This window comes from Rhineura floridana, chromosome 5, assembly GCF_030035675.1.
Source record: "Rhineura floridana isolate rRhiFlo1 chromosome 5, rRhiFlo1.hap2, whole genome shotgun sequence".
Classification (NCBI taxonomy): domain Eukaryota; kingdom Metazoa; phylum Chordata; class Lepidosauria; order Squamata; family Rhineuridae; genus Rhineura; species Rhineura floridana.
In genome coordinates this window covers 62045180-62070467 of record NC_084484.1, presented here as the reverse complement: position 1 = coordinate 62070467, position 25288 = coordinate 62045180, and the positions used below count along the sequence as shown (strand labels likewise).

The 25288-nt window shown below is 41.5% G+C and overlaps 1 protein-coding gene across 2 annotated transcripts in view; it reads right to left on the bottom strand.

Moving 5' to 3' along the window:
* GABRA5 (gamma-aminobutyric acid type A receptor subunit alpha5) overlaps window positions 1-25288 on the bottom strand; it is a 99594-nt gene that overhangs the window by 31928 nt on the left and 42378 nt on the right. For both annotated transcript variants that reach the window (XM_061626946.1, XM_061626945.1), the window contains exon 5: window positions 9588-9670. In XM_061626946.1, the coding sequence (XP_061482930.1) occupies window positions 9588-9670 (83 nt within the window). The remainder of the gene's footprint in view (window positions 1-9587; window positions 9671-25288) is intronic.

Genomic DNA, 25288 nt, shown 5'->3' with positions numbered 1-25288 from the left:
TAACCCTAGATGCAACATGATACTTAGGACCTGAGACAATTGGTTGGGCAGGAGGGCTCTTTTGTCTGGATTAGACATTTGCTCAGCAGGCCAAAGAACTGAGGTGAAATTCTCACTCTGACATTGCTTTGCTGGTGTGACCTTGAAGGAAAGTCAATTAACCTCTTTCGGCTCCAAATATCTTGTTTGTACAAAATCATAATCTTATTTACCTGCTTCTATTGCATTACTGGAAAGCCTGATTCGATCACTGCAGAATACCTATTGGGCCAGTGAGGGAGCCAAAGACTGCTAAAGCAGATAAAAAGACATTTTGTTGGAATGTCACCAGAGTGGCAAAGGACCAAAATGTTATACCCAGAGGAGACCAACCCAACTTCTGCTGGTGCTGTGAAGGGGCAGGAAACTGGATTCCTCTGTGGACCATTAAAATTCTCTGCCAGGCCAGCCACCTGCCAATTGCCTGACATCACAATGACATCAAATGACCAGTTTTCACCTGCATGGCTGCACCTTTCCCTGCCCCATGTCTTGTATCATATCATGTGTAGGGCAGGTGGGCAAAAATGGTCTCATGGGTCAAATTAGGCTCACAGGCCGGAGGTCCCTGTGTGTCGTGGGTATGTGAACTTTCCAGTTACATAGAATTCTTTATGAGAAAGGATAGAAAGACAACTAAACCTTTGGTAGGCAAAGAGCAAAGATGATGAAGATGGACTAATAAAAGATACTACCTCATTTGTTTTCCTAGCGTATCCCCTGACATCAACTTAGCAACATCTGCTTACCTTTGTGCTGCCTGATGGCTATCTATCTGAATAACTTCAAGGAAATATATTCTCAAAAGAGTTTGGTTGGTCGGGGGGGCCTTTTCAGTAACCAAAACATATGAAAGGAAATATTTACTTCTCTTTCTAGCACACTTTCTAAAAGAGCACAATGTACCATACTATGCTCATGGTTAGCCACTGGATTGATCTTGTACACCATGTTACCATGTAATTTTCCTTCCATACTTTATTTTGCATTGTCCTGCTGCTGTTTGCCCACTCACCGACTGCCTAGTAGGGAAGTAAGAATCTGTCCATTTTGATTCTTTCCGTTTTTTGTTTTCCAACCTTAAATTCAGTTCGCCACATTTCTGCATCAATTGGTGAGTTTTTTTAAAAAAGAAAATCCTCATGAAAATTCCTCAGCATTTTAGTGTGAATTTCTCCTAACAAACACATTTTTGTATGTACTTTTGCCTCATGTACACAGTTTTGCCAGCAATTCCTAAAGCTATTTTCACTAATATATTCATTTTATGCACAGTTTCCCCTAATATATGCATTTTTGTAAACATTGATTGGAAAACTGCATCACAAAATTCAGATGTGTGAATTTCGAAAGATGGCTGTGGTTTGGTTCTCATATTGTTTCAGAAAGTGCACATTTGATAGATTCAGCCTTAAATGGGAACTGGATCCAATTTTTCCCACATCCTCACCATCGCTCCATGTCTCTGCTATTTAACTGCAAAATTGACATTCACAACATCCCTACCACACATTTTCCAATATATAGAGAGATTTTCACTAGGAAAGCTATTATAAAGAAAATGGATTTGGGGGAGTTAGAGAAAGGCCAAAGGGACAAAGGCACTATTTTAGGAAGCTCAGTAGAAAAGTCTTATAGATTTTACATCAGAGCATGATACTCTTGAAAGGGCTAATTTAATACAAGTCCATCATGCTGTGGTTGGGAATAAAGTGTTTTTGTGTTGTTTTTAAAAGGCTGCTTGATAAACAATGCAAATGTTAAGCTGTTGGATATCACTTCCCTTAATATGCAGGGACCCTTAACATGTGAATGCGTTTTATATTGGATCAGCACAGAAATTCATAAGGTAAAAGGAGCTTCTTCTAGAGCTCAGGATTGTCAAGGTCACCAAAAGTAAACAGTCCCACATATAAAGTGGTTCAGTCAGAGCCTAGACATGTTGTGATAGTTCTGAAAGATGGCCTGCAGGGTGTCATAAGGAAACAAGGCTGAATTCATCAGTAGATCAGAGTTGGAGGAACACTGAGCTCATGAGTAATTTTATTGTCACCTTTGATTTTCCTTGACCTTATGAGCTCTAACCCGCCCACCATTCGTTGCCTTCAAAACACCATCCTATATCTGAATAGGTTCTAAGAAGCAGCACAGTCTATGTTGGTTTTCTAAAATTCATTGCTGCAGCGCTGTCCAAGGACACCTCCAGACTGTCAGTATCAGTATTTTACTGGAGGGTTTCAAGCACATATTTGAAAATTTTGGATATGTGCAATTAAGGTGAATTAAAAGTACTTTGTTGGCCTGGTGCAACAAATCCATTTTTTAAAACAAATGGACTGTTTAGCATTAAGAAAGTGTTGGGGAAGGTCCTGAAAATGATTAACGGGAATGATTAATGTGAAGACGTATAAACACCCCACAAGCAAATCAGAATGAATGCCAATTGTTGTATAACCTCCCTGCAAACAAATCAGAACAGATGCTCAATAAACACCGGATGTCATCTAATCTCCATGGAAGCTGTGTGCAAAAAAATTAGGATGAATGCTCAATAAATAGGTTGTCTGGAGGAGCCCCAAGTATGACATAGTCCACCAAAGAACAAGGCTGCTGCAGTGGAACTGAGCCTCTGGCTTTTGAAAGCACAGCTCTTTCATTGTTGTAAAACCACATGCTGAACTGTCTCTATGTTTTCTCCACATGGCAACTGAGAAGGAGGGATGCTGAGCCAACCAAGGGAGGCAACAGAGTCAAATTCATCCTTGTTGAGCTCTGCTCCAATGTAGACGCATTTAGTGGCCTGCATGGGCACAAACAGGTGATATTTGCCCAGTGTACATTTCAGTAGTCATAAAGGACTCAGATGCTGCAGGGCAGAAGCCACTTCCCACAGTTGCTAGGAGAGGCACAAATTCCTGTCTGGATCAACTCCAAACTAAGTTTATGCTGGTTTCTATTGAAATAAGAGATGAAATTCAGGCCTTCCCCACCTCCTGGTCACAATCAGAGTCAAACAAGTGCATCTTCTACCTTCTCACACTGACAAAAGGGGGAAAGACTGCATTTGTGTTTAGAACATAAGAACATAAGAAGAGCCTGCTGGATCAGGCCAGTGGCCCATCTAGTCCAGCATCCTGTTCTCACAGTGGCCAACCAGGTGCCTGGGGGAAGCCCACAAGCAGGACCCGAGTGCAAGAACACTCTCCCCTCCTGAGGCTTCCGGCAACTGGTTTTCAGAAGCATGCTGCCTCTGACTAGGGTGGCAGAGCACAGCCATCACGGCTAGTAGCCATTGATAGCCCTGTCCTCCATGAATCTGTCTAATCTTCTTTTAAAGCCGTCCAAGCTGGTGGCCATTACTGCATCTTGTGGGAGCAAATTCCATAGTTCAACTATGCACTGAGTAAAGAAGTACTTCCTTTTGTCTGTCCTGAATCTTCCAACATTCAGCTTCTTTGAATGTCCACGAGTTCTAGTATTATGAGAGAGGGAGAAGAACTTTTCTCTATCCACTTTCTCAATGCCATGCATAATTTTATACACTTCTATCATGTCTCCTCTGACCCGCCTTTTCTCTAAACTAAAAAGCCCCAAATGCTGCAACCTTTCCTCGTAAGGGAGTCGCTCCATCCCCTTGATCATTCTGGTTGCCCTCTTCTGAACCTTTTCCAACTCTATAATATCCTTTTTGAGATGAGGCGACCAGAACTGTATACAGTATTCCAAATGCGGCCGCACCATAGATTTATACAACGGCATTATGATATCGGCTGTATTATTTTCAATACCTTTCCTAATTATCGCTAGCATGGAATTTGCCTTTTTCACAGCTGCCACACACTGGGTCGACATTTTCATCGTGCTGTCCACTACAACCCCGAAGTCTCTCTCCTGGTCGGTCACCGCCAGTTCAGACCCCATGAGCGTATATGTGAAATTAAGATTTTTTGCTCCAATATGCATAATTTTACACTAGTTTATATTGAATTGCATTTGCCATTTTTCCGCCCGTTCACTCAGTTTGGAGAGGTCTTTTTGAGGCTCTTCGCAATCCCTTTTTGTTCTAACAACCCTGAACAATTTAGTGTCGTCAGCAAACTTGGCCACTTCACTGCTCACTCCTAATTCTAGGTCATTAATGAACAAGTTGAAAAGTACAGGTCCCAATACCGATCCTTGAGGGACTCCACTTTCTACAGCCCTCCATTGGGAGAACTGTCCGTTTATTCCTACTCTCTGCTTTCTGCTTCTTAACCAATTCCTTATCCACAAGAGGACCTCTCCTCTTATTCCATGACTGCTAAGCTTCCTCAGAAGTCTTTGGTGAGGTACCTTGTCAAACGCTTTTTGGAAGTCTAAGTACACTATGTCCACTGGATCACCTCTATCTATATGCTTGTTGACACTCTCAAATAATTCTAATAGGTTACTGAGACAGGACTTTCCCTTGCAGAAGCCATGCTGGCTCTGCTTCAGCAAGGCTTGTTCTTCTATGTGCTTAGTTAATCTAGCTTTAATCATACTTTCTACCAGTTTCCCAGGGACAGAAGTTAAGCTAACTGGCCTGTAATTTCCGGGATCCCCTCTGGATCCCTTTTTGAAGATTGGTGTTACATTTGCCACTTTCCAGTCCTCAGGCACGGAGGAGGACCCGAGGGACAAGTTACATATTTTAGTTAGCAGATCAGCAATTTCACATTTGAGTTCTTTGAGAACTCTCGGGTGGATGCCATCCAGGCCTAGTGATTTGTCAGTTTTTATATTGTCCATTAAGCTTAGAACTTCCTCTCTCGTTACCACTATTTGTCTCAGTTCCTCAGAATCCCTTCCTGCAAATGTTAGTTCAGGTTCAGGGATCTGCCCTATATCTTCCACTGTGAAGACAGATGCAAAGAATTCATTTAGCTTCTCTGCAATCTCCTTATTGTTCTTTAGTACACCTTTGACTCCCTTATCATCCAAGGGTCCAATCGCCTCCCTAGATGGTCTCCTGCTTTGAATGAATTTATAGAATTTTTTGTTGTTGGTTTTTATGTTCTTAGCAATGTGCTCCTCAAATTCTTTTTTAGCATCCCTTATTGTCTTCTTGCATTTCTTTTGCCAGAGTTTGTGTTCTTTTTTATTTTCTTCATTCGGACAAGACTTCCATTTTCTGAAGGAAGACTTTTTGCCTCTAAGAGCTTCCTTGACTTTGCTCGTTAACCATGCTGGCATCTTCTTGGCCCTGGCGGTACCTTTTCTGATCTGCGGTATGCACTCCAGTTGAGCTTCTAAGATAGTGTTTTTAAACAACTTCCAAGCATTTTCGAGTGATGTGACCCTCTGGACTTTGTTTTTCAGCTTTCTTTTTACCAATCCCCTCATTTTTGTGAAGTTTCCTCTTTTGAAGTCAAATGTGACCATGTTGGATTTTCTTGGCAATTGGCCATTTACATGTATGTTTAATTTAATAGCACTGTGGTCACTGCTCCCAATTGGTTCAACAACACTTACATCTCGCACCAGGTCCCGGTCCCCACTGAGGATTAAGTCCAGGGTTGCCGTCCCTCTGGTCGGTTCCATGACCAACTGGTCTAGGGAATAGTCATTTAGAATATCTAGAAACTTTGCTCTTTGTCATGACTGGAACACATATGCGGCCAGTCTATGTCCAGGTAGTTGAAGTCACCCATTACTACCACATTTCCTAGTTTGGATGCTTCCTCAATTTCATATCTCATCTCAAGGTCTCCCTGAGCATTTTGATCAGGGGGACAATAGATCGTTCCCAGTATTAAGTCCCTCCTGGGGCATGGCATCACCACCCACAACGATTCTGTGGAGGAGTCTGCCTCTTTTGGGGTTTCGAGCTTGCTGGATTCAATGCCTTCTTTCACGTATAGAGTGACTCCGCCACCAATACGTCCTTCCCTGTCCTTCCGATATAGTTTATATCCAGGGATAACCGTATCCCACTGGTTTTCTCCATTCCACCAGGTCTCCGTTATGCTCACTATATCAATGCTCTCCTCTAAGACCAAGCACTCCAGTTCTTCCATCTTGGTTCGGAGGCTCCTAGCATTAGCATACACTGCCACTTCTGGGTGAAGTACACTGAACAGATGGTGACTATTGTTGCTTCAATGTGTTTTACCAAGATGCATTGGCGAGTGTCATTCACAACTGATGTCTTTGTATCATGACACAGAAAGCATCATAAGCAGCAGCCTTTTATAATGCCAGAGAGCCAGTGTGGTGTAGTGGTTAAGGTGTTGGACCACGACCTGGGAGACCAGGGTTCAAATCCCCACATAGCCATGAAGCTCACTGGGTGACCTCTGGCCAGTCACTGCCTCTCAGCCTCATGAAAACCCTATTCATAGGGTCGCCATAAGTCAGAATCGACTTGAAGGCAGTACATTTATGTTAGGTCACTGTGTAATTCAATACTTTGCTTGATATTTGGAACCACTATCCAGAGAGCAGACAAAACATTGGGTTAGGATGTGGTGGGGCAACAAAGCTCACTTGCTGGCTGGTCATGAGCAAAGATCATGTTCATAGGGTATTAAAAAGGATAGAAAGAAGCCCAAAATGTGATGCTGGGGGCACAACTGCACCCCCAAACCCTTATCGCTCCAGGACTCCATGCAGATGTGCTTCATTTAAATCAGGACACACCATTCTCTGCATGTGCCAGGGATTTGTGGTCCAGGTGCATGGCACACTCTCAGAGGCTGGCAGTGCAAATGAGATCTTGTCTACATGGAACCTTTTTTCCATGGCCATGTATGCTACTGTTAGCTCCATGACAGACTTGATGCAAGTGAATCTGTTCCACTGCAAGCCACAGGTCAAAATCTGTAGAAATTAAAGTTGTAGTCCATTCATAAGCTTAGGATATTTTTACATAAAGTGGGTAAAAGAAGGCTTAACCTTTACCTTTGGACTTTAGCCTTCCTCTTGCTGCAGAGGTGAAATTTTCATGGGGACCTTATTTTGTATTTAACTATAGTCCTACAATTCTCCCTGCCCCATTATTTTTTAAAGTAAGGTCCTGGGAAAGCAGTTATGGTTTACCAAGAACCCAAAACATGGTAGCTATTATTTTATGGCAAGAAAAAAATCATGATCTCAGCATGCAAGTTAGGAGATAAACAGGTTCCTATTTTAATATCAAGGTATATTTAGGTGTGCATGTTATGTGTACAGTGTAGGATTAGCCCTAATTTCAAGTAGTCCTGAGTAGTGATATAAGAAGGCATTGTTTTCCCCTTCATTCCGTATTCGTCATATGCAGCACTGTTTCCATTCTGCTGCAGTTCATATTTCACTACTGCCCGCTGTGGCAAAATTACGTAATTGATTACACAAATAACATAAGTTACATTGTCATTATGTTATTCCAACCCATTCATTTCAATGCAAAGGGGACACAAATAGGAGGAGGGAACATTATCAATTACATATTATCTATGGACTGAAAACAACAAAATCAGTAAATACTGATCGTATTTGCTAGATTGATTTCCATTCCAGGCATGGGATGAATAAGCAAACACTAGCAATTTCTTCTCCCAATTTCTGTTTTCATCTTATTTCTCTGACATCCCTACTCCAGAAACAAAACTCGAGACCCCATCTGTGCCTGTCTGGCAATGCAATCCTATATATATCCACTCTAAAGCAAGCCCCATTGAGTTAAACGAGGCTTACTTCCAGATGAGTACATACAGGATTGCAGCCTTCATCTCTATAACAATGGACTCCTTTTCCAAATTCTCTGCAGACCAAAACATGGCAGTGCTATTTCATGATGGGAGAGTATTGCCTGACACAGAAACATATAAAAGCATGAGGATCAGAATGCTTTCTGGACAGCAGAAGATCTCAAGGTTAATGCCAATAAAGGTTGGATTGAGTTTGTTTGTGGGATACTCTCTATGTAAGGTAGTACTAAGGTTCAATCCAGAGTGCAGGTGAGATCTTCAACTGCTACACAGAAGTAAAAGCACTGTCATGGTGGTTTTTCCTGTTCTGATCCTTCTCTGGTTTGCTGAGCCATTCCATTCTTCCTGCCTGCTTTAGCAAGCAAAGCTCTTGTTTTGCTGCACAACAGGCAGGAAGTGAAGGTGGGTGTCAAGTCTAGGGCATGAGTACGTGAGGATAAGGATCAACTTTCATTGCTGCTCTGGAGTTGATCAAGGGCGATGCACTTTCTTTAACATTGCGACTCTCTGTGTGTGTTTTCATGTGTCTGTAGTACCCATTGTTATGTATTCTATCAAATGAGAAAGAATAGATCATAAGACCAAAATACTGCAACCTGGAAAATGGTGCAGCCCAGTCCTTTATATCTGGACTTGGACACAGGAATACATATGTCATATTGAAGGCATTCACTTTGCACTGTGTTCCTGAGAAAAAGAGGCACATTGTGGGTCCCTGGAGAGAGGATTCTTTAAATATTTGTGTCTCTGCTGGAAAAGCTATACATGTTGTGTAGCGGATTACATACTGTAGTAAATACTGTACTAGCACAATATGAGACTTAATCAAATGATCCCTTTCACATAAATAAAATATCCCCAGGCACTCATTACACATCAACTAGCTGCTCTGCATGCAGCTCCTAATGAATAAATGTGTCACGTGGCTGTTCTTTCATTTATGGCATAAAATGCATTCCAAGTGCCCTTTCTCACATTGGTAATGTTCAGGGGGATGCAGGCTGAAGGAAAGGAATCTTGGCAATGCATGGTGCCTGTGCCAAGGGCAGCCTATTAACCTCTTTTTATAGCCCCTACAAAATATCCCAGATGATAGTGGATATGACCCTCAGATGACTTTGCTTGTGGCTCACAGCACAACTGTTGGCTCTGACTGCAAAATACAAAGTCATCACAGTATATAAAGTCAGAGTGGTTTGCCTCTGGGATTACAGGGAGGCAACTATACAGGGCCGACTCCAGAACACAGACGGCCTTTGGGCACTAGACCACCGCATCCCTGTACCCTTTAATACACCACAACCACACTACCTCTTGGTCTCTGCATCAGCATGTATGCCTGCCATCACCCTTGCCGCCATTTTGGGTGGTGGCAGGTATGATACCCCCACCATCATTTTGGGGTATGTTAGGCATGTGATGATGCAAGCGGTGGCACGACTGGCATATTTAAGTGTGTGCCAGCTGCACATACATGCAGGGGTGGTGTCACCTTGGAGAGTGGAGCTCCCGCTGTGCGATCCATGCCATCTGGTCATGCCCTGTGGCACGATGTTGGCGAGGATCATGGAGAGGGAGCTCCATCCTCTCAGTCACAGGGGCCCTCGGCCAGTGCCTGATCTGGCCACCTGCTGGTGCCAGGCCTGCCACTATACAGTGTGGTCTGAGCCAGAAAAAGTCCTATGCTAAACTAAATGTAGAATTATTGAGGTAACAGGTGTAAGAAACCAAGGGTAGTACCAGATTATTCACATGTAGTTTAGTTGCCCTGATGGGACACAGAAGCACCATTAAAATGTGATTCCTTGATCTTGATCAACAAGGGAATGAAACACTTACAGCTTCCAAATTTTAATGGACAAGCATGGGCATCCATGGGGAAATCTTGCAGCTGCATGGGACATTCAGCAGAGATGGTCAATCTGACAGAGAAAGAGAGAAAATGCATGTTTTTCTTTTGATTCACAGAGAAATATATTTGTACCAGATAAACAGGAATCTACACAAACTCTTCCATGTTTTGAAAGAATATGCAGGGCAAGTGGCAGGACAATGCCATCTAATCACACCACTACTGTGTAAGATGTCCTACCCATCACCACCATACTCCTCCAATGTCCACTCATCCACTTGCACATGGGTAAATTCCTTTTGATGTCCATTAAGTGCACAGACATCAGAGGAGCACAATGTGGTGGCATGTGGCAGGGCTAGACTGCATGGCCCCACAATCTCCTCCAATCCTTCTTTTGACTCATGGAGCAATATCCAACTAATTTGTTCAGTCTGGATCTCTGCTTGATCAACTGAACCCCTCTCCTCCCCTCATGTGCCCACTAAATCTGTTCTGGGTTTTTTCCCAACCCTCCAGGGCAAGTTTGGGGGAGAGCACAGGGCATGCACAGGAAGAGGAGGGGTGGAAGTTCCATTGCGCAAGTGTAAATCCTGGTGCTGACAGAACGAGTTAGTTGAATGCCATCATTCGAATGGTTTGTGTGAACCCTTTACAACTGAAGTGTGAGAGAAGTAATGCAAACACTGCCATATTTTTCATGTATTCTCTTGGTAATTAAATTTTTTTAGGTTACCAATACAATCTTAAATCATGTATTGCTGATAGTTTCTTTTTTCAGCACAATAATCATTGCATTACCATCTTAACCAATTCCAGCAAACTTTGGCTGATGAAGGGTGCACAGTTTGTTCCTTTTCTCAACAAAAACACTTTTGGTTACATTTTTGCTTTTGGCAAAGCATCAGAGCTGCTCACCCTTGAGACCCCTTCCATATTCAGTAAAGGTACCATTGCAGATTGGAAAAAAATTGTAAATGTACTGCCTTCAAGTCGATTCCGACTTATGGCGACCCTATGAATAGGGTTTTCATGAGGCAGAGAGGCAGTGACTGGCCCAAGGTCACCCAGTGAGCTTCATGGCTATGTGGGGATTCAAACCCTGGTCTCCCAGGTTGTAGTCCAACACCTTAACCACTACACCACACTGGCTCTCAGATTGAAAGTAATGCCAATAACAGCAACATCAAGTGAGGATTTGCATGCATGAAACACCAGGTACATTTCAAATGCTGCAAGGAGACTTTTAATATCACCTCACCCACGTTCATTTTAAAGGTTCAGCTAGGTAGTTATCAAGTGATGAGACTCTGAGAGATGGTCATGCGTGTGGAAGTTGGCAGTTATCAGATACCTGCAACACTAATGTGGTTTTTCTAGCCTTGCTATGCAGTATGTTGCAATAAAATTGCAAGGTGAGTCAATGTTAAATAATCAGACATCCTGGTTATACTTTAGGTATTGGGAAGGGAGGGAGGGAGGGATAAAAGATATTGTTCATATATGTCTAAGAGAATGTGTTGTTACTTTAGCATATTTCCAGGTCATTGTGTGAACAAACTGGAAAAGTCAACAGGTTTAATGCTTCACTTTCACACTGAAAAACGTTACCTCTATTACTCCTTAAACTGTTCTAAACTGCACCAGAATAGCAATTATTCTTGGCTATGCATGATCTAAAAATAATTTCATGTTATTCCCCCCACCCAGAAGAAACGTTATTTGCAGAATTGCCTTTCTGATCCAGACCCAGTGAAAAGCAAAACCACAACCATGAAAAGATACATGCTTAAATGTATCAGTAGACCAGAACCAAAACAGTAACCATGAATCATTGCCTTCCAGTCTGGTCAATTCTGGAGTCTGTTTTAAATTATTCTATGATTTTGTGGTACTACTGCACAACTGAGGGGCAGAGCACAGGTTGTAATCACCATGAAGATCCCACTGAAAACAGTTGCCTCTGTGGCGAGTGATCTGGCTGTCGCTGGATGTAATTTATCAAGCGGATCTCCACATTTATGCTGAGAGTTGCCACACCTCCACCAACACCTACCAGAAGACTCACATGAGGGTAGAGATCCATAGTAAGTCATTCTTTACCTTAGAGCCAAGGTGGGGATGACTCATCATGGTGGAGGCTGCTTATGCTAAGATTCCTGTGAGATTTATATTGTGTAGTGCAGCCTCATCATCTCATGATAGTTCCGATAGTTAACCAGGAACTGTGGTTAACACTAACTTTGGTTAATTTCAGCAAGCCAGCTTCAGTAACCATTGTTTGAAGTTGGCTTTTTGGAAACTAACCATATTTAATGTTAACCACAGATTGCCGTGCAAGACAACATGACAAGCTGTTGCTGAAAGAAAGCCAAAGCTTCCAAACTACTTCTTCCAGCCATGCAGGAGGAGGAGAGGGGAGAAGTGAGTGAGTGAGCCCATAGTTCACTACATCATGCAAACCATGCTTTAGCATGACATATGAAAGTGGCCAATGAATTGTTGCATAATTTTTGAAACGTACTTGCTGCCTTTCTGCAGACCAGGGACTATCATGAGCACCTTGTCTATCCATGCAGAGGATAGCCAGTGATTCAATACTATATGGAAGTCGGAAGATGTGATTAAACATTTGGGCACTGTACAACTATGTCAAAGAGAAGAAAATCCAAAAGATGGCATTTGGCCAACAAAGTACCAGACAACAGAGTTCAAAAGCAAATGAGGCCAGGGTCTATTTTTTAATTAAATGTAACAAATGAGAACATTGAAAAATGTATACATGTTTTTGTCAAACCAAAATTCATATGCTCTAGAATAAAATATCACAGACACCATCCATTTTCCTCTAGTTGAAATCAGTGGGACTTGCAATTACTTGCTCCAAATGAAGGTGCACACAAGACAACACACTCATTTAGCAGAATGCTTGCAAACATTCATTCTGGAATGATAAAAACTAGTTATTCTCTGACTTTGTGCTTGTAAGGCAAATCACTGTGAAAGAAACACAGCAGGTGAAATGTTAGAACGAAGACCAAATTGATTTTCATTTATTTTTCTTTTTGTTCGCAGTTCAGTTATTTTGTGTACTCAAAAGTGATCCACGTTTTTCTAATCTTATTAACATTTCCGCAGCTTGCTCTTGGCCAGCATTAAGTCCTTCGTAGACGTGATGGGACTTCAGCTGTGCAGATCTGGCTGAGACCTTCTATAGAGAAGTAAACATCAGTCACTGGACTATATTTACCCTGGCTCTCTTCCACTGCCTGCATGCTGCAGTTCCCTTCTATGTCGCACTGTTGGTGGGCAGACTGGATCAAAGCCCACCAATGAATGCGCACCATTCAGAATCTGGAGCTCCCGTTAATTCCCTGCCCATAGTTATCGTCTATGCAAATGTCCATACTTAGAAAAAAGTGGTCATTGCTACTATGCTACTGCAGAGCTGTGATGAGGCTTAATTACTAATTGTATGGTGGTTGTTTTTTTGTGTGAGAAGTGCTTTCAAAACCTCAAATGGCAGGAGCTGCAGAAGGGCACAAGTATTGTTCTTTTTATTGTTAGCAGGCGCCTCCTTCAGCACAGTAGGTAATTTGAGCATTGCCCTTACAGAGGACCTGCTGAGCCACATCCTTTACCCAATCAATGCAGAAGGGGAACAGAAGCCCTCCCAGGCTCCTTGCCTGTGTAACAACAACAACTGGATGAAAGCATGACAGAAAGGGAATGTAGGGGTCATCACAGAGTGGAAGGTTCAGGGAAGATGCTGATCCAGTGTGAGCAGCAGTTATGGAAAAGGCAAATTACATGTTAGGAATCATTAAGAAAAGGACTGAAAATAAAACTGCCAGTATCAGAGTGGTTAAAACAAAACAATCCTGTTCAGGATGGTTAAAACAAAAGAAGGATTGTGAGGAGCTCCAAGACAGTATGTCATGCCCCTCCCCGAGGACTCTAGGGAATGAGGCAATGGCAATGCCTCAAGAGGCAGGAGCAACCCCATTCCCCAAGAAGCAGTGCCCAGCTTCAGGCCAGGAGCTATTGGCAGGACAGGCATTCTTGCGAGTAACTGGAGTTTCCCCACCTGTGTTTAACAGCATGGTGGATAGGCAGGACTCCTGGTTGGAACAATTTGTGCTCCTGTGCAGTCTCTGATCATAGCTCCCGATCCAGGAATCCTGACTCCTGGCCTTGTCCCCTAACTGCATTTAGAAAACATGAAGTTCCTCTCCTGAGCTGGTTTCATCCTTGTCTCACTGCTGGCGCAAAGACATCCAGACTAATTTCTGCTCTTCTCCTGCTTACACTATCAGTCTGCTAGAATAAAGCTTGGCTTCTTTACTTACAAGAAAGTACACCCGCCGTTGTTCTTTGGTGAGAACCAGGACAGGATCTCTCCAAATTGGGTGACTGGGCAGTAAAATGGCAAATGCAAATCAACGTATGCAAGTGTAAGTAATGCACACTGGAGCCAAAAAAATCCTAATTTCACATAAACGCCCATGGCGTCTGCACTGGTGGTGACTGACCAGGAACAAGACCTTGGGGTCATAGTGGTAGCTCAATGAAGATGTTGACCCAGTGTGTGGCAGCTGTGAAAAAAAGGCAAATTCCATGCTAGGGATCATTAGGAAAGGGACTGAAAATAGAACTGCCGATATCCTAATGCCATTATGTAAATCTGTGATGAGACCACACTTGGAATATTGTGTTTAGTCCTGGTCTATCAAGGGGTTAAAATAACTCCCCTATGAAGAAATGTTACAACATTGGGGGCTTTTTAATTTGAGGGGAGGAAAGCAAGTAAAGGGGGATCATGATAGAAGTATATAAAATTATGCAGGGTGTGGAGATGGTGGATTGGGAGACATTTTTCTCCCTCTCTCATAATTCTAGGACTCAGGGCCATCCAGTGCAGCTGAATGTTGGAAGATTTTTCACACAATGCACAAACTATGGAATTTGCTCCCCCAGGGTGTAAGAATGGGCATCAACATGGATAGCTCAAAAAGAGGATTAGACAAATTCATGGAAAGTACAGCCATCAATGGACACTAGCCACAACAGCAGTATGCCTTTGAATATCACTTGCTGGGAATCACAAGTGAGTAGTGTGCACTTGCATTCAGGTCCTGCTTGCAGGCTTTCCGTAGGCATCTGGTTGGCCACTGTGAGAACAGGATGCCAAACCAGATGGGCCTTTGCCATATCCAGCACAGGCCTTTTTATGTTCTTTACTTGGCGTGAGTGAATTAAAATGGATGGGAATGGGACATTTTCAATCAGGCAACTACAAAATATTTTATGCAGTAAATGAGAAATTAAGAAACAGTTGCTTTAATAGTGAGAAGTGATGTAGCAAAAACAATGAGGAGCTATAACACAAGGTCTGAGCGAGTTATATCAATGAGATTTCATGGGAAACCTATTAACATAACCATCATCCAAGTCTATGCTCCAACGGCAAATGCAGAAGAAGAGGAACTGGAGAAGTTTTACGCAGAAGTACAGGAATAAATTGATCACACACCAAAACAAGATGTGCTGATAATCATGGGGGACTGGAATGCAAAAGTAGGGAACAGAGAACTAGAAATTATGGGGAAATGGGGCTTAGGGGATCGAATTCTGTGAAGCCAATAATTTGTTTCTTGCCAACACATTTTTTGAGCAGCTGAAAAGATGACTGTACAGGTGGACATCACCAAATGGTCAATATAGGAATCAAATGGATTTCATAATTGGTAGCAGAAGATGGAGAAGTTCCATACTTTCTGCAAAAACAAGACCAGGAGCAGACTGTGGTACAGATCATGAACTTGTCATATCAAAAATCAGAGTAAAGCTTAAGAAGAACAACAAAGCAAACATAATGCCAAAATACAATTTAAATAACATCCCAGAAGAATATAGAGATCAAATAAGGAACAGATTTGAGTCTTTAAACTTAGTTGACAGAGAACCAGAAGAATTATAGACTGAACTCAGAGACATTATCAGGGAAGAATGCAAAAAGACAATACCTCTAGTTAAAAAGAGAGAAAGACCTCAATGGATGACTGAAGAAACTCTTGAAATGGTTAAAGAAAGAAGGAAAGCAAAAGGAGATAGAAACATGGTCAGAACCCTAAATGCAATAATACAGCGACTAGTACATGGGGACAAAAAGAACTATTACAATAGTTATTGTATAGAAATAGAAGAGGATAACAAAAAAGGCAGAACAAGAGCCTTATACCAAAATATTAGAGAAATTAAAGGGAAATTTAAACCAAGGGTAGGGATGTTGAATAATCAACAGGGGAATACACTGACTGACCGAGGTGAAATAAAAGGAAGATGGAAGCAATACACTGAAGAACTCTATAAAAGAGATGCGAGGATGACAGATTCATTCACGGAGAAACCGTATGATGAAGAATCAGAAATTTTAGAATGTGAGGTGAAAGCTGCTCTTAAAATACTTGGAAGAAACAAATCACCAGGAACAGATGGCATACCAACAGAGTTGCTACACGTTACTGAGACTGAATCTGTCCAAATTTTGACAAAAAATTGTCAGCAAATATGGAAAATAAAACAATAGCCCACAGACTGGAAGCATTCAATATTCATCCCAATTCCAAAGAAAGGAGATCCCAGGGAATGCAGTAATTATCAAACTATTGCCTTAATATCCCATGCAAGTAAAGTAGTGCTCAAGATTCTACAACAAAGGCTCTTACCATATATGGAGCAAGAAATGCCAGATGTCCAAGCTGGATTTAGAAAGGGAAGAGGCACCAGAGATCATATTGCAAATGTATGTTAGATAATGGAACGGACTAAGGAATTTCAGAAGGAAATCACTCTGTGCTTTATAGATTACAGCAAAGCCTTCGATTGTGTAGATCATGAAAAACTATGGAATGCTTTAAAAGAAATAGGGGTGCCACAGCATCCGATTGTCCTGATGCGCAACCTATACTCTGGACAAGAGGCTACAACAGAATATGGAAAAACCGATTGGTTCCCAATAGAAAAGGATGTGAGACAGGGGTGTATTTTATCACCCTACTTGTTTAATCTGTACGCAGAACATATCATACGGAAAGCGGGATTGGACCAAGATGAAGGAGGTGTGAAAATTGGAGGGAGAAATGTCAATAATTTAACATATGCAGACGATACCATACTCTTAGGAGAAACCAGTAATGATTTGAAAAGAATGCTGAGAGTTAAAGAGGAAAGCACAAAAGCAGGACTGCAGCTGAATGTCAAAATGACTAATGACAACAGAAGATTTATGTAACTTTACAGTTGACAATGAGGACACTGAACTTCTCAGAGATCAATACCTTGGCACAGTCATTAACCAAGATTGAGACAAAAGTCAAGAAATCAGAAGAAGGCTAGGACTGGGGAGGGCAGCTATGAGAGAACTAGAAATGGTCCTCAAATGCAAAGATGTATCACTGAACACTAAAGTCAGGATCACTCAGACCATGGCATTCCTGATCTCTATGTATGGATGTGAAAGTTGGACAGTGAAGAAAGCAGATAAGAGACAAATCAATTCATTTGAAATGTGGTGTTGGAGGAGAGCTTTGCGGGGACCACGGACTGCAAAAAAGACAAATAATTTGGTGTAAGAACAAATTAAACCAAAATTGTCACTAGAAGCTAAAATGATGAAACTGAGGTTGTCATACTTTGGACACATAATGAAAAGACATGATTCCCTAGAAAAGGCAATACTGATGGGAAAACCAGAAGGGAGTAGAAAAAGAGGAAGGCCAAACAAGTGATGGATTGATTCCATAAAGGAAGCCACAGACCTGAACTTGCAAGATCTGAACAGGGTGGTTCACAACAGATGCTACAGGAGGTCGCTGATTCATAGGGTCGCCATAAGTCATGATCGACTTGAAGGCACATAACAGCAACAACAACCTATACTATGCAGGAGCCACACCAGTTAGTTATTTTCATGCACGCCGTTACATGAAAAATAGCATCCCCACGTTGAATTCTGTGCATCCCCTTCTCAAAGGCCTACTGGAACTCGTTCCGATGTCATCACACAGTGCATTTCACCACTGCCTCTCCACATCACTAGCTTCCACGTGACAAGCCACAACTCCCACAGTTCCCTCTTCTGTTCAACTGTTAACTGCCCATGAGCCTTGTCCTCCTTTGCAACTGGTCATCCTAAATAAAAAATACAGTGTGCATTTTTACCAATACAATCGTGCAAAATTTACCTAGTACATTTTTGGATCTCCATCCAAATGTCATGAGTGCAATACTTTTGTTATTTATTTATGTTCTGTACAAAATGCTCCCAGTCCTGTAAGATGCCCTTTATTAAGAAGCCACTAAAACATCCTCATGGGTGGAAAGAAGGGTCCTCTCTCAGGACTATGGGAACTCATTATTGCTACATAGCTGTTGTGATGTCAGTAAAAATGAACTATTTACTGTATTGTCCTAGCAGCAGTTTATATTCAACAAACATTAGTAATTTGTGTCTATAGATGGTTAAAACCAGACATGGGACTGAAAATTTTCCGTAGATTTCCACTGCTACATTTTCCTATGGAAAATGTTCCATTTCTACAAACTGGTTCTGAAACTTACAGGGCAATGCTAGGGTCTCTGGGAGGACAACTGCGAGGCCACAGAATATTGTAGACCAGGGGTTCCCAAACTTCCCCCCCATGGACCACTTGAAGATTGCTGAGGGTCTTGGTGGACCACTTAATGGTCCCCCACCCCCAATTCAAGCAATTGTAATGCAATGTGATAGATACTGATTGGTTTTTGTTTTTAATTGCTTCTTTTATTTCTTATATTGCATTTGAATCTGAATTCGATAAAATTCAAATTGTAAGTGTTCTTCACAGACACACCACAGACCACCTGAATGAAGCTTGTGGACCACTGACGGTCCACAGACCACAGTTTGGGAACCCCTCCTGTAGACCTCACTCTCTTCAGGGGAAGAGGGAGGTCCATGTTCAGAGGAATCTCCAGTGCAGCAGCTGCCACCTCTCAGCCACTGGTAGTTCTCCATGTGTGGCTGGGTCAGGAATGGGGCATTCTGGGGGTGTGGCAAGGATAGTGTGTATCCACACAATTGAAAGCCTTTTTACGCTCATCCCCCCCAAATGGCCCCAAATTATGCCAGAGCCAGAGCTGACATAATGTCCCTCTAACTGTGGTCAATCAGAGGGAAAACCTTTTTTAAATGGGGGGAGGACAAAAAGCCACACACACACACACCTCTTCTGCTCTGATTAGGACAAGCCAGCAGGGGTCTGGCTGTATTAATGGCCTGGCCACAGATCTCCTCTACTCCGGATTTCTTGGCCATGACTATAATAGTTAATGGATACAAAACCAGTTAAATTGGGCAGTTTCAATGTGCTAGTTCAGTTTCCTCCTCTTAGGAAGCACACTTATATATAATAAATTTAAATGCTGAGTATTTGGGACATGCTGAAATTAATGCTATCAGGTTTCAGTCCCTTCAGTTTTTCTTCAAAAATTAACCATTGCACAGGAAGTTATGCTACTGAGTTGTCATATCTTGGAACGTTTACAGTTATTCCAATAAAAGTAATTTCCAGCTAAAGCTTTGAGTTTGTTAGAATATAACACTGAGATCACATTAGGTGTGCTTTATTGATCCCCCTCGTCTCTCTCTCTCTCACACACACACACATATAGACACACATCCCTAGTCACATAACATTTCAAATCTTTTCCCTCACCACATCTTTTGGTTATTTGAAAAACCTTTCATGTATTTAATATGGTGAGTTTTTTTAGTTTGGTTTTCTAAATAGAAGCCAGACATACATTTTTGACATACGTTCAATCCGATTCTAGTCAATTTAGGAAGAACTGGGAAATTTACTGGGAAAGTTTCTGGAAAAGTTTCCAATGCAATATTTTTGGGGAAATCTGCAATGTTGGTCAAAAAGAACAATTACATTGCACAAGTCCTCAAGTATAACACAGTGGTTAGAGTGTTGGATTAGGACTGGCAAGACCAAGGTTCAAATCCTCACTCAGTCATGAAGCTCACTGGGCCAGTCACTGTCTTTCAACCTAACTTACCTCACAGGGTTGCTATGAGGATATATTGGAGAAGGGAGAAGGATGTTTATGGCCTTGAGAAAAGGCAGGATATAAATGTAATAAATAAATAAATTTTGTAGTAGACAAAATGTGTTCAACACAAGCATAAGATGAATGTAATGTATTAGCCTCTGAAATATGACAGAGTCTTCATCTCAAAGAACTTTCCCTTAATTTGTTACAAATCAGAAGTTACCAACATGGCACCTGTGGGCACCAATGTGCTTATAAGAATGATGCCCTATGATGCCTGTGAAAGGTCTCATTATACATCCTTCAAAAATCCTGCATGAGAGACTATTTGCTCTTCCTGCTCAGTTCTTGTCTGCACTGGTTCAGCCTCTCTTCCAATGAATATGCCCCTTAGACATACCCGCATTTCAGTGGATGCCAGGATTGCGTATTTACTCTATTCTGAATACAAGAGCAAAGAGCTTAACTTTTTTGTGGTCCCTTCTCTTTTTCTGCCCTTTTAGGTGTGCCTGATATCGTGTGTTCTGCCATGCCCTCACAGGTGCCATTGTGTGTTATACCACATATCCCACATCACCCATTTCCAAGTGGTGTCTATGGCTCTTTCTCAAAATTCCAAATGTGCCCTCTGGCCCAAAAAGAGCATGCATTTTAACACCAAAACAGAGGCAGCTGCTGAAAAGTTGGCATGCCTTCCATGAGTAGACTCTCTGGGAATTAAGCTTCACTGAACATAATGAACTTGTGTCCATATAGACACATTTGGCACTGGGTATTATACTGTATGTAAAATACTCTCTCTCTCTCTCTCTCCATGTAAAAGAATGTCTCTCTCTTTATAAATTTGTGTGCACATGTGTGTGTGCACGTGTAATACAATCATGATAAAAATACTGGGCCCTTTTAAGAATCAAGAATCTCTTAATCTTTTGCTGCCATGGACACTAAATATTAAGCATCAAGATTCAGAAGTCATATTTTGGGATAAGACAGACTGACAGCTTTCATCTAGCCCATCTCACAACTTTGGATAGGATCAAGCCCATCTCCCTTTCCCTGCAAGCTATGAATATTGTCTCAGAGAGTGAGAGTTCAGAATCTAGCACATTCATGTAACGTTTCTTATCTCATACTAGGTTTTTACTACCTCACTGGCCTTCTCATTCTCATTTTCTGTGATTATATCAGGTACTCTGAAGGACTAATAACAATGCTGAAGCCAACAAAAGAGAAAAGAGCACCCCCATTAAACAAAAGAGCTATGATAGAAGCAGCTCTTGATGGGAATAATGGCTGTGTTTTTTGAAGTGAAGCTCAGTTAGCCACCTTTATACCCTACAAGGGATTGCACAGCTGTACAGGGAAAACATCTGGCATGCTAGTTTGTGTCTGCAGAGAACCAGTCAGATTTTAAAATTAAGAGGTTTTTTTAAAAAAAGGAAGAAAGAAATCAGCACATACTACAGTGGCACCAAAAATAGCTCCTTAATTCTACACTAATTCATTCTAATATCCACTAAATGTTACGGTGTCTATAACATTTCTATTAAATGCATTTATAGGAGCCTAAACTGAAGTGCGTCTGATTCTGAACATTATACACATATACATAAATGATGCACACAAAGCAAGCCTTTAAAGTGTTTTTCACTATTAATAAACACAGCTGCTGGGCCAAGTTACTGTGGCCAAGATGAGGCTGTGCTGCCATCAAGTGGATATTATACATAATGCAAAACTGACCTGCATTTTAAAAATAAAAAATGTGACAAAGTATTCACAACAAGACAATTGAGGTAGGTAGAACATGTTCATATGCAAAGGGCATGGAATGCTTGGTCATGGTTAAAATACAGCTCTACTACAATCATATCCAATAGTAAATAAATATCTAGATATTTTTACCAGGGAACTTTTAAACCCTCACCAAAGCATAGTTTTGCTTCTTCAGTCTACAATTTAATGAATTATTGTTGTCTCCATTGCAAGAAAGAAGTCCTACTTAATCACTCCCCTCTTAAACATAAATACCACATTAAGTTTATATTGCTGTTTTCATGCTTCCCCTTTGTCAGTTTCATTACTTGTATGCTATGTAAATTGACAGCATTGGACAAAAATATTAATAAACGCTCATCCACATTCTTTTCCTTTTTCCATATGTGATCGTTTTGGATGCCACAAAAATGCAAACTGACAGCATTGGACAAAAAATATTAATAAACGCTCATCCACATTCTTTTCCTTTCTCCATATGTGATCGTTCTGGATGCCACAAAAATCAGAGCTATTCCTGTTAGCATCCTGTACAGATTTTCTTTGTGAACGTAACTAGTTCCAAATTTAGATACAGACAATGCTTCCCCCTAGGGGCCAAATAGAAACATACAGTCTTAAATTCATGCTGAAATGGAAATGGACTGCCTTCAGGTCGATTCCGACTTATGGCGACCCTATGAATGGGGTTTTCATGGTAAGGGGTATTCAGAGGAGTTTGCCATTGCCTTCCTCTGAGGCTGAGAGGCAGTAACTGGCACAAGGTCACCCAGTGAGCTTCATGGCTGTGTGGCGATTCGAACCCTGGTCTCCCAGGTCGTAGTCCAACACCTTAACTACTACACCACACTGACTCTACTGGTTTGTAAATCCTTATTCAAAAACAAGCTAATATATAAAACTGGTCACTAGTTTTACAATTAGCTTAGAACTTTTAATCTGCATAAATACTTGCAGCCCAATTCTAAATCTATTTACTTTTCCCCCAGTGATTAAAATAATTCTTTGATTGTATTTTTCCTGTCTGGATTGCTTCATGAATGCTGAGATCACCAAATAATGAGCAGCTTAAGTCCAATTAATAACATTTCTTAAGCAGTGGTTTGCATGCATGAACTTGTCACAGATCACACATCATAGGCAGAACTGTCATAGCCTCTCAAATCCAACACTTTCCCATGAAGTCAGCTCTCACAGTCCACTGTGTGTCTTTAAGGGTAGTGCTGCCCAATCTGATGCTGATCTCAGGATGGAAAAGTTTATGGGAGTTGTCATTGATTTAGAGTTGTCTTTTCCAGCCCTTTTGTCTCTCTGCCTATCTGTATCTGGAACACAGCAGATCATTCCTAAAGCAGCCTCTTAAGGCAACCTAGATGCGACATGATTCATGTCTTTAGCCTTTGTATGTCTGATTTTTTAAAAAAATAGGCAGAAGAGGGCGGGGGCAGCCAGACTGGGACCATGAGAGTTGGGGAAGTGTCCTGTCTTGTCCCAGCTCCAGGGAAGCAGACTGCAGTAGGGGCAACTCACTGTTTGGTTGAAATTGTGTAACAACAGGCAAGGCAGGAGCTGTCAGTCCCTTGGACAGCACTCTGCAGAAAAAACCAGAGAAAGCTTGTGTTAACAAGGTGCAGAAGCTTTCTGTGGCCTCTTGAATGCTGGCTGGTCTAATCCAGCTGCTAGCATCCCACTCGTCTGAAGAGCTGTCTGAGCCATCAAGGGGCCATTGCTTTATTATGCAACCACTGGCTCCTATCATATGGAGGTGATGTGGTTGCATAGGAACATAGGAAGCTGCTTGTACTAAATCAGATCATTGCCCATCTAGCTTACTATTGTCTACACTAACTGGCAGCAGATCTACTGGATTTTAGACTAGGGACATTCCCAGTGCTACCTGGAAATGCTGGGGATTGATTCTGGGTCCTTCTGCATGACAAGCAGATGTTTTATCACTTAGCTACGCCCTTCTCTATAGGGAATAGGTCTTCTGAGTCCAAGAATTTCATCTTACAATGTCCTCTGACCTGGAAGGTGCCAGAGCAGAGGGTGATGACTCTTTATGCCATGGCTCTATCCCACCTGAGTCTTCCTCTGAGTTTGGAGGTGGTGGGCTGGAGAATATGACAGGAGGGCACCTTTAATCCTTTATCTCCAATATGGTGGTCTCAATCCAGATCAGGGGCCCACCGTGGCTATTTGTAACGGGAGGAAAGTTCCCACTGGTGGTCCTGATCTGCCCACACACTATTCCCAGCAGAGATGAGGGGGGTATTCTCTGTTCAAATTCAGTCAAGAAACGTGTTACACAGAATGGAAAGTCTATGATAACTCCATCTTTGTGTGATTGGCTTTCTTAAAAATTGCCTGTAATACTTATGGACAAGATTAGAATGATTGCACATTATAGAATGAGAAATTTAAGTGCTGACCTTGTTAAAAGTCCACAATACTTTTATAACATACTGGAATAATAAATACTGTTAGAACTTAAGTGCTGAATTTAATTGAATAAGCTCAATTCAATTTATTTTTATTAAGTCTAGATTTTCAATTTCCTTATTGAATGGTGTGCAACATTATCTAGGCTTTAAGATTTATTACATACTTTTAAAAAACCCATATATATGTATTTTTGTGTGTATTTTAATTTTATATAGATTTTTTAAAAGAAATGTGTATTGACAGAAGCTGGAAAGCCCATTCTAAATTGTAATAATCTTGGGAACAACCTCCAGAACTGCTCAATTATGGGGCTGGTAGAGCCCAACACTTTTGGGGGGATTGGGTTGCACTGAGCTCCATCACAGAGCAAGTCAGCCTGAATTTAATGACAATGGAGCAATTCTGAGACAGAGTTTTGCCCCAGTTGGATTTAGCTGACTTTTGAATTTGGGAAACATTTCCTTGGGCTTTTTGATGTGAGAAGCATCTTATTCTCAGGCATAACAAGGTCTTTTGACAATTTGCACAATGGTTGATGAATGTGAGGAAAAGGGGCTTGTTGATCCACTTTCCCCCCGTCACACTTTGGAACCTGACATTTTACAGCTATCAACTATTTCCCGAAGGACAAGCCAGTGTACATTATTATTATTATTTGCTGGTGAAAAATATCACAGGAACACTCACGATAAAATAAGTGATGCTATTAATGTGGCACAGCTCTGCTGAGGCCTCTTGATATGATTATGTATTACTAAGGGATTTCCCACCTGAAAATTGAAGCAATTACATAGATAGCAGCATGATACAATTTTTTGATTCTCATCTAGCACATAGTGTGCGTGCGCATGTGAACTCTCTCTCTCTCTCTCTCAGACACACGAACACACTCACACACATACAGTATACTGGTTTTTATATAGAGCTCCTCAGACCAAAAGCTGCCTCATTCCTTTCAGTGCCTGAGATATCTATTCCCGACATTTCTCTTCTCTCAGACTAGCTATCTCACAGGGTTGTTGTGAAGACAAGATGGGGGAGGGAAATCTACATTGCCCTGAAGCCAGGAGTGTAGCAAGACAATTTTCATCGGAGGCAGAGACAAAAATTGAAGGGCAGAAGGGTTGGGGCATTGGTCACTTTAACAGAGGTTTCTGGAGGAAAACGTTTTCATAGGTAATGACAAAAATAAACCCCAATTTATGCATTTTAATTAGGAACTATGACTTGTGAAGTTTACAAAAAAGCAAATTAATTTAAATACAATATTTTCCACATGCAAAATAGTTGTGTAAACTAAATAACAGTGACTAGGAAGTAAATGTATATCGTGCCAGTCATCCTACCATAATGATCTGAACTGTTA